The sequence below is a fragment of the Nanorana parkeri genome, unplaced genomic scaffold (genome assembly GCF_000935625.1).
Source record: "Nanorana parkeri isolate BGI_ZX_2015 unplaced genomic scaffold, ASM93562v1 scaffold182, whole genome shotgun sequence".
Classification (NCBI taxonomy): Eukaryota; Metazoa; Chordata; class Amphibia; order Anura; family Dicroglossidae; genus Nanorana; species Nanorana parkeri.
In genome coordinates, this window is record NW_017306450.1 from 771,545 (window position 1) to 786,265 (window position 14,721).

The following is a 14,721-nucleotide window of genomic DNA, read 5'->3' on the forward strand; positions in this document are numbered from 1 at the left end:
TGCTGGCTTTCAGAAATGTCAATGCTGCATGTAGCTTGTGACCTGGTCACACGTAGTCCTGCCCACTGCTTTCTGGATTGACATCACTGAGCCATAAATGAGGGAGGATTTGGCTCAGTCAGGGAAGCTTGTGCAGCACATAGTAACTGGATTTGGTACTTCCTTACACTTTCACACAGAAGTTTTTACTGTATTGTAAACTGAACGCTCAGTTGGGTTTCACATTGGGATTGGGTTTTAGCATTTTTTCAAGTTAAGCATTTCAAAAAATTAGGTTTTAAAATTGTTTTCAAGTCTGCCATGCAAATTTAAGATTTTGAATTGGGCACTTTAATAAAGAATATATATTTTAGACCATTTTTTCTTTGTATTTTAAAGCGCACCTGTGCTCTGATTATGGACATGAAAGTATTTAAATAGCAATTTAAAACAAATCCTTGCTACCTCAGTAGCTATAGCCATTGTGGAGAAACTCACCTTCAAAGTTCACACAGATGCACTGAACATGCACAGCTAAGTTCCAATTATTTGCCACATAGTAGAATCAAGCCTCTTAATACAAACACACAGGTGGTGCTTATTAGCTCATAGAAACCAACTGAAACATAACTTCTGTGTCTTTGGGAATGAATTACTCCACTGTACATGCAGCTACAGAGATCAGTAAAGACTTGTTTCAAAGGAGAATTATGGTATGAGTGAAATACACTCATCCCAATAGTTAGAGCAGATGTGTGATACTGCAGCTGTCAAACCCTTGCTCTATTGATCAAGAACTGAGCGATTACATCGCTGACCGCTCAGAGCACAATCTTCTCCCTTCAGGGAGTGGTCACTGTCAGTCACCACTCCCCGCATGGGTGGGCCCTGCCTCTAGAGAGGGGTGGATCCCAACAATATTGTTGGGATCTTACTCAGCTCAGCAATATTGTTGGGCTCTGAGCTGTCAGCATATAGTGGGCAGTAGTCTGCTATTTGCTGAGTTTTGGGTCAAAGGAGGACATTAGTAAATCTACTCCTGTGACCCTAAAGAGAACTACAGACAAAAAAGGTTTGGCCATAGTTCTCTTTTAAAGTTCTTTTACTGCTTGCTAAGAATATTTAAATGCCCACATTCTGGGCACAGGCACATTTTAAGCTGGGAAGATACAAAAGGGCACCAACCTGAGAAATCTATTTTACTCAATTTTACTCATGAATTTTGCAACTAAGTCACAAGCATTTCTATTAATACAGCTCATACTTGCGTTTAATGTTTCATTCTGTCATCAATACATACAAATTTAAGATTTTGTTTCCAGTTTTACAGATGTTTTGTTACCCTTCTAAAATGCGAATCAGAACTGCACGACAGCGACGCCACTTATAATTCACGACAAAGCAAAGAGCTTCAGATTAAGGAAAATGGCAAGATGGTTCAAAGCAGCTTTCACCAGCCAAGGAAGGAAACAGCATCTTCAATCACAAAGCAACAGAAATTGACTCTTGTAGTGCACTACATAGATTACAGATAAACTTTTATGTGGAACCACCAGCTGGTTAATCGCAGTAGTGATTTGTAAAGCAAAAAGAAGAAACATTTTTTAAATGTGTCTCTTCAGAGTTTGGAAAAGAGACTGTGTGAGCAGACTGGGTGCTTGGGTGCTATTATGTGACACATCAGAGTAGAACCATTATCATTACTGAGAGTGCTACTGTAGGAGTCTGATGTGTATGAACATTCACAATCCTGTAATTGCCCCCACAATGTTGCAAAGTGTTTCCTTTGTATTCAAACAAAGGAGAAAGCTGATGTCACCATTATTTCTACTGAGAATGGCAGATATGTCAGCCGTGACAAAATTACCATCTCCTCAATGTACAAGATGTTCATCTCTACAATACAGGTTGTTTCTGTATGTATGAAGATACAAAGCTACAAATTTTCTTATGAAAAGGCCAAGCTTTGACATAATATAAGCTATTTTAATGGCATGCATTATTCTGTAAATTAAATGTATTAGAGGAATTTAAAGGATATCTGTACTTTCAGTGCATATCCGCTATTTGTCCTTTTCCCTCCTGGCTGTAAAAAAATTAATAAATGTGATGGGGTACCTGTTCTGTAACTACTAGTTGTTTCATACCTCATGGTCTCAGAATCCCTGCATCTCATGGACTACTGCTCCTGGCCATCACTAGAATATAGGAGATATGCTGCTATATAGAATGAATAAGCATACCATCTACTAACTGTTCTCTCTATTGGTGGCCTGGAGTATTTTTCACACCATTACAGCAGCATAACACATAATGCTGGAAGGCTGTAAGCTGCCCTGGGCGAAACACACTTTATGTCAAGGCAGGTGTCCCATACCTTTCCTACAAGCTGAAAGGACAAGGACAGATGGAGGACTTGCAATGGAAGTGCTTTTATCCTTTATTAATCAGGCAAAGATTCAACATTTCTCTCTGTTGAGGATCATGAACAAGTCCCATCCCCTGCAACCCTTTTACAAATCATTCAAAGTATTCCTCTTCTACTGGTATGTATTTTGTTTTGTTGCCAATAAGATGAAATGGTGTTGTACTTGACTGATTTTGTTCATTGTACTCACCAGCAAGCAGAGGCTACAGCTAAAATCTAAACTGGAGATCCTGCTCTTACTGAATTTGGGGAGTTAGTTCCTTGGAAATGTTGGTCCTCAATAATGATCTGTCATTCTGAAAATTCTAGTTGCCTGATTGTTATGCTGATCTTCTTGGTTTAGTGCCTTAAGTTATTGACCTGAAATAAGTATCAGTGACTCCTAAAATATTGAATCCAGTGGGCCAGCAGAATACTCAGGAAGTTTGTACCTTCAGAAGGAGTTAAACACTGGCAGCTCCTCTTTAATTCTCATAACAGGTTTACTTACAGAAGTGTATATTGTGTAAGAAAAATATATTTGTCTGCCCGGCATTGGAATCAGTGTCGTTCATTGAAAGCTTCTATTGATTTGTGGGAGCAGATTTTTTTGCCCTGATTCAGACCTGGTGAACTACGACAGACTGAGGGGAAGATGCAGCAAAAACAGATCCATATTTTATTAAGTATTACACAGTATGTCTGTTAATATCCCTTTCCCCCAAAAATATTTGTTTTTAAAAGGTTTTGTCATCTCACCAGTTTAAATGCAGACAATGCACTCCAGGCTGAACTCCAGGCAAACAGCTTAATACAAAAATGAAATACGTATGTGAAAACCGTTTTACCTGCCAAGGGATTTGTATTTCTGTCCATCCAGTCCTGAGATCTACATATGCCTGTCATACAGCACAACCAAGCATGGCAGCATTGTTGTTACAGGTGTAGATTGTAGAATGAATAATGTTGTAACTTCTCTGCTCCCTTAGATTGTTGACTGAAAAGTAAAAAAGCAGCAGTATATTTAGTAAGTCGTCCCGCTGCTCATTCTGTAATCTCCTCCATTATCACACAATAAGACTGTTAGTGTTTAGGGAAGTGCCTGAAAATTCTGATGTCTGTAAGAGCAGCTAAATTGTTCCTGAAAACCTGACCATCCTCTGATGTCCATATCGGCCTTTAGGGGAGTTCTTCTTTAAATAAAACAGAGGCTACCATTTTATCAGATGAACAATGCACACAGTTTACAAACTATCATGATAAAAAAGCATGAAAATAATAAAATTGACAGCATGTTGATAAATACTGGTTCTATATGGAAAATTGTTAAAGATGTTATATTATTTTAGTGGGGGTCATAAACATACTGTATGTAGAATGGGACCAGTCAGCTTGAAAATGTATCTGGCAATGAATATGTTTTGTAAAACTGAAGGATTCCTATATATTGTAAATAATTGTAAATGAATGTAAATAATTTTAGGATCACTTTATACATCTACTAGTCACCGACATTTATGCAAAGAAATATTTTCACTTTATAAGAAAAATGGACATTTGTTTGATACATCATGCAACACCATTGAGGCTGACAGCCCTCACTATATGTTCAGCTGTGCCAATTATGAAATGCTTAAAATGGACTTAAATTAATATTGTGTGACCTGAACCTGGGCATTAGGTGCCACACTCCTGTAGGTAATGGTCAAAAAAGAAAGAGAAAAGCTGGAGGTTTTTAGGCATCAATTGACAACGTCCAAGACGATAAACCATAACAAATATATGTATTTGTATTGAATTATTAAAAGTGGAGTCATTTCATAAAAACAACCTGATTCGATAACTCATTACTGTTCTATCCCTTGTATATTACTCCACTTTTAATAATTCAATACAAATAAATATATTTTTTTATTGTTTATCGTGTTGGAAGTTGTCAATTGATGCCTAAAAAACCCCAGCTTTTCTCTTTCTTTTTTGATACTTAAAATGGACTTGTCAGTAAAACAGGTCAGAATACCAATTCACATTTTTTATTTTTATTTTTAAAAATCTATTTTCTTGCCATGAATTATGTAAAAGGAAACAATGAAGGCTCAACCGGCAAATGGAAACTGTATATGTGATACAAAACATATGGCAACAAATGGTCCCTATATCCAGACTCCATAAGGTACCTGTCTCTAGACATGATTTCAGAGATGGATCTGTCTGCATCTTTATGCAGTCACAAGTTTGAGAAGTTTTACACTAGGGGCCTATGCCACCAAGCCCTGGGAGCAGGTGTACTGACAGATCAGCAGAGATTTCACAAAGGGTATGCCTACCCTCCAGTCCCCATCAGTTTAAAAGTTTTCAGAAGATTACTGTCAGAAGTAGTGGAAATTGTTGAAATTATTCCCTACTGTCCGGACATGCCTTGTGTTCCCTCACCTACTTATATTCAGTTCTCGTAAACCAGTTCCTACACCTCTCAGATAAGATCTTCTGTCACAGGGTCCATCTCGCCTCCAGTTATTGGTCTGGTTCATGAAAGGGAAAAGCTAGCCAGCAAGTGTAAACAGGGTCTTCAGTATAGTATGCAAGTGTCCATGGAGTTTAAAAGATGTTACAAGTCTTTATTGAGCGGGGGAGCGTAACAATCCTTCATGCTTTGCTTTACTGTTCCCTGCATTGTGAACTGTGAAAGAGCATAGAGATAATAAGCTCAATGAAAGAGTGGATCACACACCTCCTCATTTGTTTGCCCGTGCAGTGGTTGCACCCCTATAATTATATTCAGGATCACAGGAAGCTTTTTTCCTGTAGTGAGAAACAGCTTTTATTACTCACTGTGACTTTACCATAGGGGTTGTAAACATTTTGCTGACATAAGCACAACCCCCAGAATAACATCTTTCAGTAGCTTGTGCTCTACACACAGTATGTGGGCAGGCTGCTGGGAGTCAAGGCAGCAGCATTGTTTTAGTGGGAAATAAATCAATGTATGAGTGTGGAGTGGTACAAAGAAGGAGGTCTGACAATGCTGGTTGAACTTCAGTACAGCAAAGGCACTGGGATGTCAGCCCAAACAGGAAGTCAGGAGCACACTGGATTTATGTTTAATCAACAGGTATTTTTATGCACTGAAAGCAGAACTCCAAGCAAATTATTATTATTATACAAGATTTATATAGCGCCAACAGTTTGCGCAGCGCTTTACAGTATAAGGAAGACATTACAATACAATTCAAGAAGATAGCATGGAGGGCCCTGAGCCTTGCAGTGGGGCTACTGTACTGTGTTTGTTTTGCCTAGGGAGCTAAAATAACAAAGTTATACTCACCGAGCCATGATCATGGCTCGCTCCTACACCACTCCCAGCAGCCTGTCACCTCCTCTGGTCCAGTTTTGGTATGTCCGTTGGGTATTGAACGTGATGACTTGCAGGACCTTAGATTGCTGAAGCAGAGGGGGCGTGAGGCTGAAGGGACCAGTCTAAGAGCAAGCCAGGATCATGGTTTGGGTTAGTATATCTCTGTTATTTTAGCTCCCTAGACAAAAGGAGTACTTAACACTTGCAGTGCATTAAGATTTTATTTACCTGGAGTTCTGATTTTTTTTTCCATTCACCAACTACTCAACGAACAGAGGACGTGCAGCAGTACTGTTGCTAAGAGTAGACTAAGAGAGGAAAACATTAGCCAAAGAAAAGGACAAAGGGAAAAATTGTTAGATAGAGAGAGAGAGCAGTGCACCTCGTCTCTCCCAACCCCGCCCCGCACATCCACTCAGCCAGGAGTGTTCCCCATGGGCAAGGAGCTATTCGCTCCCGCCAGGCGGGCCGCGTACTCAGGCTAAACGTGCCTTGGAGTACTCCTCTGTGGTTTGAAACTGGATCCATGTGGCCCATGTAAGTACAAATTTGTCCTGTGTGTACCTCAGGGATGAAGTCAGGTCTTCCATCGATTCAATCTCTTCAACCCTCCGCAGCCACATTGCAATTGAGGGGGGCTGTGAGCTCTTCCATTGGGCGGGGATACAGGCCCTCGCTGCATTAAGGTGGATCGCCAAGGAGCGCTTGTATGCTTTTCGTGAAAGCGGTGCAAGGTGAAGGAGAAAGACCGATGGAGTAAACGGCAGGTCCAATCCCGTTATTTTCCGTATTAGGTCAGCTACCCTGTACCAGAATGGTTGGATCAGGGGGCAGTCCCAGAAAATATGTTTAAGGGTTCCTACAGCATTGTCACATCTCCAACACATGGGTGAAGATGCCGGGTACATGCGATGGAGGACTGTCGGGACCCTGTACCACCTAGTCAGCAGTTTGTAGCCCGCTTCCTGATATCTGTGGGCTATAGAAGACTTAGTGGCATAGTAGTACATTCGCTCGATCTGTGGAGGGGTAAGCTCCATGTCCAGATCCGTTGCCCATTGTCTGATAAAGTATGGCGGTTGATCTGTCGGCTGAGCTCGCAAACAGCCGACCAGTACGGACAGGGTATGTCTGGTCTGGTTGGCTTTCAGGCATACATTTTCAAATTCCGTCAGTTGTCTGAGCAAAGGGCTCTGGTCCCTAACCGATCGCAGGTAGTGGCCTAGCTGTAGAGCCTGCCAAGGACTGAGGTCGGGCTCTATCCTACTCTGGATCTGCGAAGTCGGCATCCAGCCCACCGCTGCTCTGAAGTGATAGGCTCTGGTGCAATTCACTGCCGTCAGCATATTATGCAAGGGGCCCAGTAGGCCAGGTATGAAATGGGGATTACCCACAATCGGTACCATGGGCGAGTGCGTCAGGGAGAGGGCAGAGAGGGGAGAGGGAGTTCCAATGCCACCGACAGCTTGTGATGTGCATTACAGCACCAGTCCACCACTACAGCTAGCATGGCCGCTTTGTAGTAAATGCATGGATCTGGGAAGTGTATGCCACCCTCGGCTCCGGACCGGGACAGTATCTGGTATCGAATCCAAACCCGTTTCTTACTGTACGGTTACTTTACGGGAGTAAGTAAAGTAACCGTGGTAGGAACGTCATCTTTAAGATATTATTGCGTCCAAACCACGTGAATCCGGGGCGTTCCCAGGAGCGTAAGTCTGTGACGATGCGACGTTGAAGTGGGATAAAGTTAAGAGAGAAAACTCCCCGGAGATCAGATGGCAGCAACACTCCCAGATATGTAATATGAGAGTCCGCCCATTTAAAGGGAAAGGATGACTTAAGACGGCAGAGGCGTGGGTCAGGTATTGACACATTCAGGGCCTCTGATTTGGAGAAATTGATTTTAAAATCGGATAACTTCCCGTAGACTGTGAAGGCCGACATGAGGTTGGGGAGCAAAACCTCCGGGTGAGTAATATAGAATAGAAGGTCATCTGCGTACACTGCGGTCTTGTGATTTCCAGAGCCCGCCTCCAATCCCGTAATGTCAGGAGATGCTTGTATCGTTCGTATGAGTGGTTCAAGAGTGAGCAAGAAGATAAGGGGAGAGACGGGGCATCCCTGTCGCGTCCCGTTGGAGATAGAAAGGGGGCAGAAAGAGCCTCATTGACCCTGATCACCACCGATTGGTTTGAATAGAGTACCCCTATCCATGAACGCATATGGGTTCCCAAACCCACATAGGAAAGAGTTTCTCGTAAGAAGGCCCAATTCAACCGGTCAAAGGCCTTCTCCGCATCTACTGACAGCAAGAGAAGGGGTTTTGAGCGGGCCTGTGCCAGATGAATGACATTCAGAGTGCGGATGGTGTTGTCCCTAGCTTCACGGCCCGGGACAAAACCCACCTGATCAGGGCCAATGAGTATGCTCATAAACGGAAGGGAGTCTGGAAGCCAGAATTCTAGTGAAGATTTTGAGATCTACATTAAGGAGTGAGATAGGGCGATAACTTGCACAACTAGTAGGATCTTTGCCCTCCTTGGGGATTACTGTAATTTGGGCCCTTAGTGTGTCTCTAGGGAGGGTAGGACATTCCAGGATCGAGTTAAAGGCGTGAAGGAAGTGTGGCCCCAGCACACCACAGAAGCGCTTAAACTGGAGTTCTGATTTAAAGGGTTTTACTGAACATGTTTTTTTTTTGCTCTGATGTACACTTAAAGAATAGTCAGAACAAATTCTCTACATTATTCATTGCTATGATCTGGTGCACAATCATGGACTTTATCAAGGTTGAACTCCAAGCTTTGCAAAGGGTTCTACTATGGCCTAAAATGTAATCATGAACATGGAGTAATAGACTGTATATGTCTGCTGTTCAGCCTGGTCTTATGGACACAGTAAAATACTTTTGGATACAATCCCCTTGTGCTGGCTACTTTTAGCTACACAGAAAGTTGACTTATTGTTTGGTCAGTAACTTTTATATTTTTCTACAAAGGCAAACCCTTCCACCTCTTCCATAATATGTTGCAGGGAAAGGCATTACTAGAAATAACCGATCTTTAAAAAAAAAAGAATAATACTGTTATAAAAAAAGAAACTGTGTGTACAAATAAAATGACATTACAAAAGCACCATAAAGGCCTTTATCAAAGATTGAATGAGTGAAACATTTTCCTTTCAGCAGAACCCCGCTGTCCTATTATGTATAATCAGTTGACAACGCCGATCATAGCAGATTAGGAAATATCCATTATGGACAAGCACATAGCTGTTGCCAGGCATCAAGGCAAGTCATTTTCTAATGTATCAAAATGCTCAATGTCATCACCAAGCTGACATAAATTTTAATGTGATGACAAACATGCTTAGCACTTTTTTGACAATGACCAAAAATAAAAATGACAGTTTACATCATTCTCCCTACAATATATAGATTGTAACATTCCCCTTTTCTCTGAGGCTGTTAACAATTTTTATCCTTCATATGATCTGAGAGATTTTGTGTGAACCCTCACCTCTAATAGTTGGCCACTGCTAGCAGGTTTGAGTCTAAATAAACTAATTGAAATCTCATATTAGCGTTAATATGTTAATGTAATTTCATAAGTCATTTGCAAGATTTTTAAATATAACATAATAAAGTCCCTATTACTGGCTTTTAAGTTCGAAGGCCAGGAAATGCATTATTGGTATTTGGTTGCTAAAGCGGTAAAATCATGTATTAGTTTGCAGGATCCACAAACTGTGAATGGAATCACCTCAAACCCATGCTCGACCTGAACAGTAAGGGTTAAATGCTTGTTTTTGTCTAGGGTACAAGAAAAGCACACTTGTAGCTGTGATGCCACCACCAATACAGGACCAACAATCCTGCAATGTAAGGACACCAAAGACCCACTCACAACCTGGAGTAAGGAGGTGAGCACTGGCTGCGAGGGGAGCAAGAGATAAAGTAAGTAGAAGTCTTTTTTCCTGGTACCCTGGGCATAAATGAACATTTAACCCTTGCAGTGCTGGGGGAGCCGAACTGCCATGGTAGTTTTTAAGTTCTCTGGAGTTCAAATTTAACGATACAGTAGCTGCATCTAGAGAAGTCAGTGAGGGCATATTTTAAAGTTTATCTGCTGCTTGTTAAGAATATGTCATACAGCTATGTCACCTCCCTGCCCCCAGCCTTCCCATGGAGTTTGAAAGAGCAACAGATGGATGAGCTTTATAGTGAATCTGCCTGGGTTCAGTTTGCGAACAGTTTTTTAAAATATTGCTTGAAGTTTGACAGTTTTTTGGAAAACCCTATAGAAGTTCTGGCCATTTGTAGTGCTAATAAGTAATCTTTTGTCAAACAAAAGGTATGGGAAGCCAGCCACACACATGGGGCCATGTACCAATGCCAAAAAAAAATCTTCTTATAGATATCTTGGCTCTTGTGACCCGACTGACCTGAGAGCTATGCAATGCATTATAGGTTGGTCCCTATTTCCGGAGGCCAACCTGTGACGTTTTTGGCGAAAAAGTTTGTGATTTGTGAACTATGCGAGAAAGCAAAAGCGAGGAAGCCCTGCTATCAGTATGTTCCTTTTCAGGGTATTGGATTGGCTTTTTTGTGAATGCAGACAGATTACAGAGTACAGAAGACAAAGTCATTTATTTGATTTGTAATAAAATACATTGATTTGTTATGAGTGCACAAATCCAAAATTTGAACTTAGATTACTGGAAATCAGTGATTTCTGTTGCTGTAGTAAGGATGTTTTTTATTATGCATCTAACAATACTTTTCTACACCACCCAGATGCCACATCTCCTACACATATGCTCATTGTAGCTGGCAGCAGCTGCAGATTGCAAAACTAAACTCAGCAGTTTTTAAAAGGTTAACAGATTAATCTCAAGCACAAGTGTTATTTAACCCAGCCATTCATTTCTCAGCACAGAAAATTATTTTCAGCTTTAAAAAAAAAAAGAAAGCAGACATGTAGGGCACATCAATGTGAAACTGAAAAACAGCCCATTTGTATTAAAAGTCATTGCTGCTAATATTAGAAAAATGCAGGTTATCAATCTTATAGAGGCTTGTTTTTTTTGTAAACCAACTATTTGGCAATCTGCAACCCACATAAAGTTTCACAAAGGAGATGCAGCCTTAAAATTTGCCTGCAGAATGCCTAAATACAACAGCAAAATCTACAAGACAAGCATAGCACAAACATACTTCCAGAGATCAAAGAAGCCAATACAAACATGAAGCACGCAGAGGAAATGAGTTGCATATCTCTTTGATAGTCACTGCATAACTTATGAGCTTCGGTCCTTTCGTAGTGACTTTTTTTAAACACCAAAACTGCCTGCAGATACGAGAGGTTAGTCAGACATGCAGACACAATCCAACCTCCAAAAGATCTTTAAGAACTATTTACATGAACAAACCTGTTTGCACAGGCTAAGCATGCATGTTTTTGCACTATAATGAGAGAGCAGAAGAACTACTAGACATGGGCTCATCTCAAGGTAAAATAATAGTAATCATCTGGGAACATTATACCCCACCAATCAAGTCTTAAGAATACCTATAGACATGCAATAACCAGCTGGACTGGGCAAGGATCATTTGTATACAGAGGCGTATCTGCGACAAGGGAAACTAGGCATTTGCCTTGGGTGGAACTTTCCATTGGGGTGGCAAAAAACGCTGCCCCCAAACCAGTGAAGCAGAGCCTCACCTGCCATTAAGAAAAATAATAATAAATTATTCTTACTCGAATCCACTGACGAGCTCCGTCCTCTCTCCAACGCTGGCAGAAGTGATACAGTACATACCTGTTACTATTTAAACAGGTGCGCACTGTATCCAGCTTCTGGCACAGATAAGCAAAATGCGCAGTGGGCTTGCCCATTATGCTAATAGCACAACCTGTCAGAAGCTGGATACAGCGTGCACGTTCTGTCCAGCGACTGGCAGGTTATGCAAAATGTCTTAAACAGGAAGGGGTGGGGCAAATTTATATTAGGGGTGATGCCTGGGTTTGGTCTTGCCTAGGGCAGCCCAACACTTAAATACACCATTGCTTGTATACATCTCTGGGCTCTTTTCCCCCCTTCTGTTTCCCCACTCACCCTAGATGAGCATCCCCACATCCATGAATATCCCAGAGAAGGTGAGAAGTCCATATGAGAGAAATATGTAAAGTAATATATAGTGGATTACTGAGGGGAAAAAATGTATGTATAGAGAACTGCTGCTCTCAGAAAGTAATACATAAATGGTGTGTCAATAAAATTGTAAAGAAAAATATTTTATTTTTATTTGAAATAAAAGTTGTCTTGGGGCTAGATGCATGGGTTGTGATGCACATCATTTATATACAAAACATAATTGTCAGCAATGTGTCTAGCAGGATCATTTGATGTTGATGCTAGGATATACTAAGCTATAGAGTAAACATGGAGGAAAAGCATACATCCTTAAAGTATTGCATTTTGAATTGGCATTACTATCACGTACCAGGCTGGAGACTGGTTGGATGAGGAGGCTCCCCTTCCACCTTGTGTCCCCCAAATTTTGAGGATGGGAACAGAGCCTGAGAAACAGCAAGTAGCACGGGTGCCAGTGTATGGGGCAGCACCGTGACAGGCAGAAGTCCAGAATCAGGATCGGGTAGAGCAGAGCCGAGGTCACACCGGGCGGGTAGCAGGATACCAGAGCAAAAGGCAGAATCGAGGTCAGGCAAGCCAGGGGTCACACCAGTCGGGCAGCAAAGTACAAGGGATGAGGCAGAGGCAAAGTCCAGTAACAATTCCAAGGTCAATAGGCAGGCAGCAATCAGGAGCAGTCAGGTTCAATCCGGGTCAAGGTGCAGGAGCAGAAAACAGGCAGAACATCACAGGGAACAGCTGAAAGACCATCCAGCAACTAAGCCCAGGCTGTGCTTGCTTTAAATAGGAAGATCAATTCAGAGGTACTGCATCACATCCTGTGTGCCAAATTAGCACGTCTGTACGCCAGATTAGAGAGCTTGTGTGTGTACGTCCCAATGCGCACGCATGCGCGCAAGTGCCCGTTTTCCTAAAGTGCAAAAAGCGGGACTGCGCACATGCGCAATAGACCTCGATACCTTACAATTACATTGTGATGGATGTAGCAAAGGTGGTGATGGTGGGGCACCAAAAATGCATTCAGGCACTTACAGTGGCTATATTAACAAAACCACACATGAAATGTATAACATTGCCAATACAAGCAAAGTTTAAGTTACTTGGGCCACTTTGGCAAATCTTGGCCTGAATGATTTATCATGTTATCCAGTGTGGTTAATCAAAAAAAGTTGGGTGATTTACATCTCGATAGGTGTCACGAATAGATGAGTTGCAAATAAGGTCTCTCTTAAATTGAGACCACGATGGCAAGCGGTGGAGTCTTGGGTGTAAAACATTTTGTATGTGCAACATGAGAAGGAATTTCAAATGTACGAGTTCAGTTTATTGTTTACAAAAGCCAACGTGTTCCAGGATTTTAAAAAACACCCCCTTCATCAGAGCTGATTTGCTTTTGTTTGTAGTGGTGCCAACACCCTGAGTACAAGGCACTGTGCATGTTGGAACTGATTTGAGTTTAAATTGTGGGCTGTAGATATGAATTGCAAAGTGAAGTGCAGTCTACATCTCATTTACCATGCAAGGCTGTGTGTGTACTTATGGCCCAAATTATGTCGATTGCTTAGCTGGTACCCTTTATTGTACAAGTGATAACATTGCTTAAATATTTGTCATTTCCTACATATAATCAAGATAAGTTTCTTCACACCTCCTAGCAAATGCCAAGTGACAGTGGGTTTCCAGGCCTGACTCACACAACAAACTTACGATTCAGCATCTCATAGTATGGTGGTTAACACCTGCCTCATTGCTGGAGAAATTGTGAAACCTAGAGACCTAACGTGACACCTAACAAAACCTATGGAGAGTAATTTTTACATTTTCTAAAAACTACCAAGATGTACGTTTTTATCAGTTAAAAAAAAAACCTGCCTTTCTATTTTACTTTTAATCTATCTACAGTTAAGATAGATAGATAGACAGACAGACGCAAACAGCTTCAACACCTATAAAAACATCAAATTAGCAGACAAAAGTCAATAAAACGAACATGTGCATGTTGTGGAAATCAGAATCTCAGATGATCGCATGAGTCTCACAAAGGGATCTATGAGATTAATGCAATCGGCCTCATTCACAGGTGTGAATGGGGCCTTGGAGCTTCCCCCACATTTGTTTAATAGAAAAAAATCCTTTACAGTAGGGATTCCCTCACAGAGATCTCCAACATCACTTCAAACAAGATAAATCCTTTTAGGCTACAATGTGTGTGTATCCTAATTTACTCTTATTGCAAAAAGCATCCTCTGTGTGCATAGGTCCACACTATTCTCCCCTTAAAATCATGGCAATGCTACCCACACATCCGATCACTGTAGGAAAAGAAGTTCTGCTGTACAATGAAGGAGCAGCGGCACATAGGTGACATCTTCCCTATTCTCTATACTCCTGTAACCATTTTCATTGTTAGGCTGTTAAAGTGGACGTTGCACATAAAATATCTAACCCCATCTATTAACCCCCATCCACCCCAAATGCAAAATCACTAACTAACCTTTAAACAATTGATTACCTTACACCTCAGCTTGTGGACCACTCAGTTAGGCACTGGTTGCACTCTGCCTCACTGCAACCTGCTGGGAAAGCTGAGAATACCAAATCAGAATGTGCTCTTGTACTGTGCAAGAGCTGCAGTAAGACTGAGAGATGTTACGGAGGCTAGCTGAGCAGGCTGATGGGGCTGCTAGATAGAGCCGTAGTGACACCCAAAGCGTGGAGAAAGGTCGGCTAAAGCTGACCGATCTCCACGCAAATGACAGCTGGACGGAGCCAGCCGTGATCTCACGGCTGGCTCCGTCCAGTTGTAATGACAGCGTCCTCA

General features: G+C 41.6%; 1 protein-coding gene across 1 annotated transcript in view; it reads left to right on the top strand.

Moving 5' to 3' along the window:
• LOC108785870 (pinopsin-like) overlaps positions 1 to 1,514 on the top strand; it is a 25,823-nt gene extending 24,309 nt beyond the window's left edge. The window contains exon 5 of the mRNA XM_018555039.1: positions 1,302 to 1,514. Coding sequence (XP_018410541.1) covers positions 1,302 to 1,514 — 213 coding nt within the window. The remainder of the gene's footprint in view (positions 1 to 1,301) is intronic.
• The last annotated feature ends 13,207 nt before the right edge of the window (positions 1,515 to 14,721 follow it).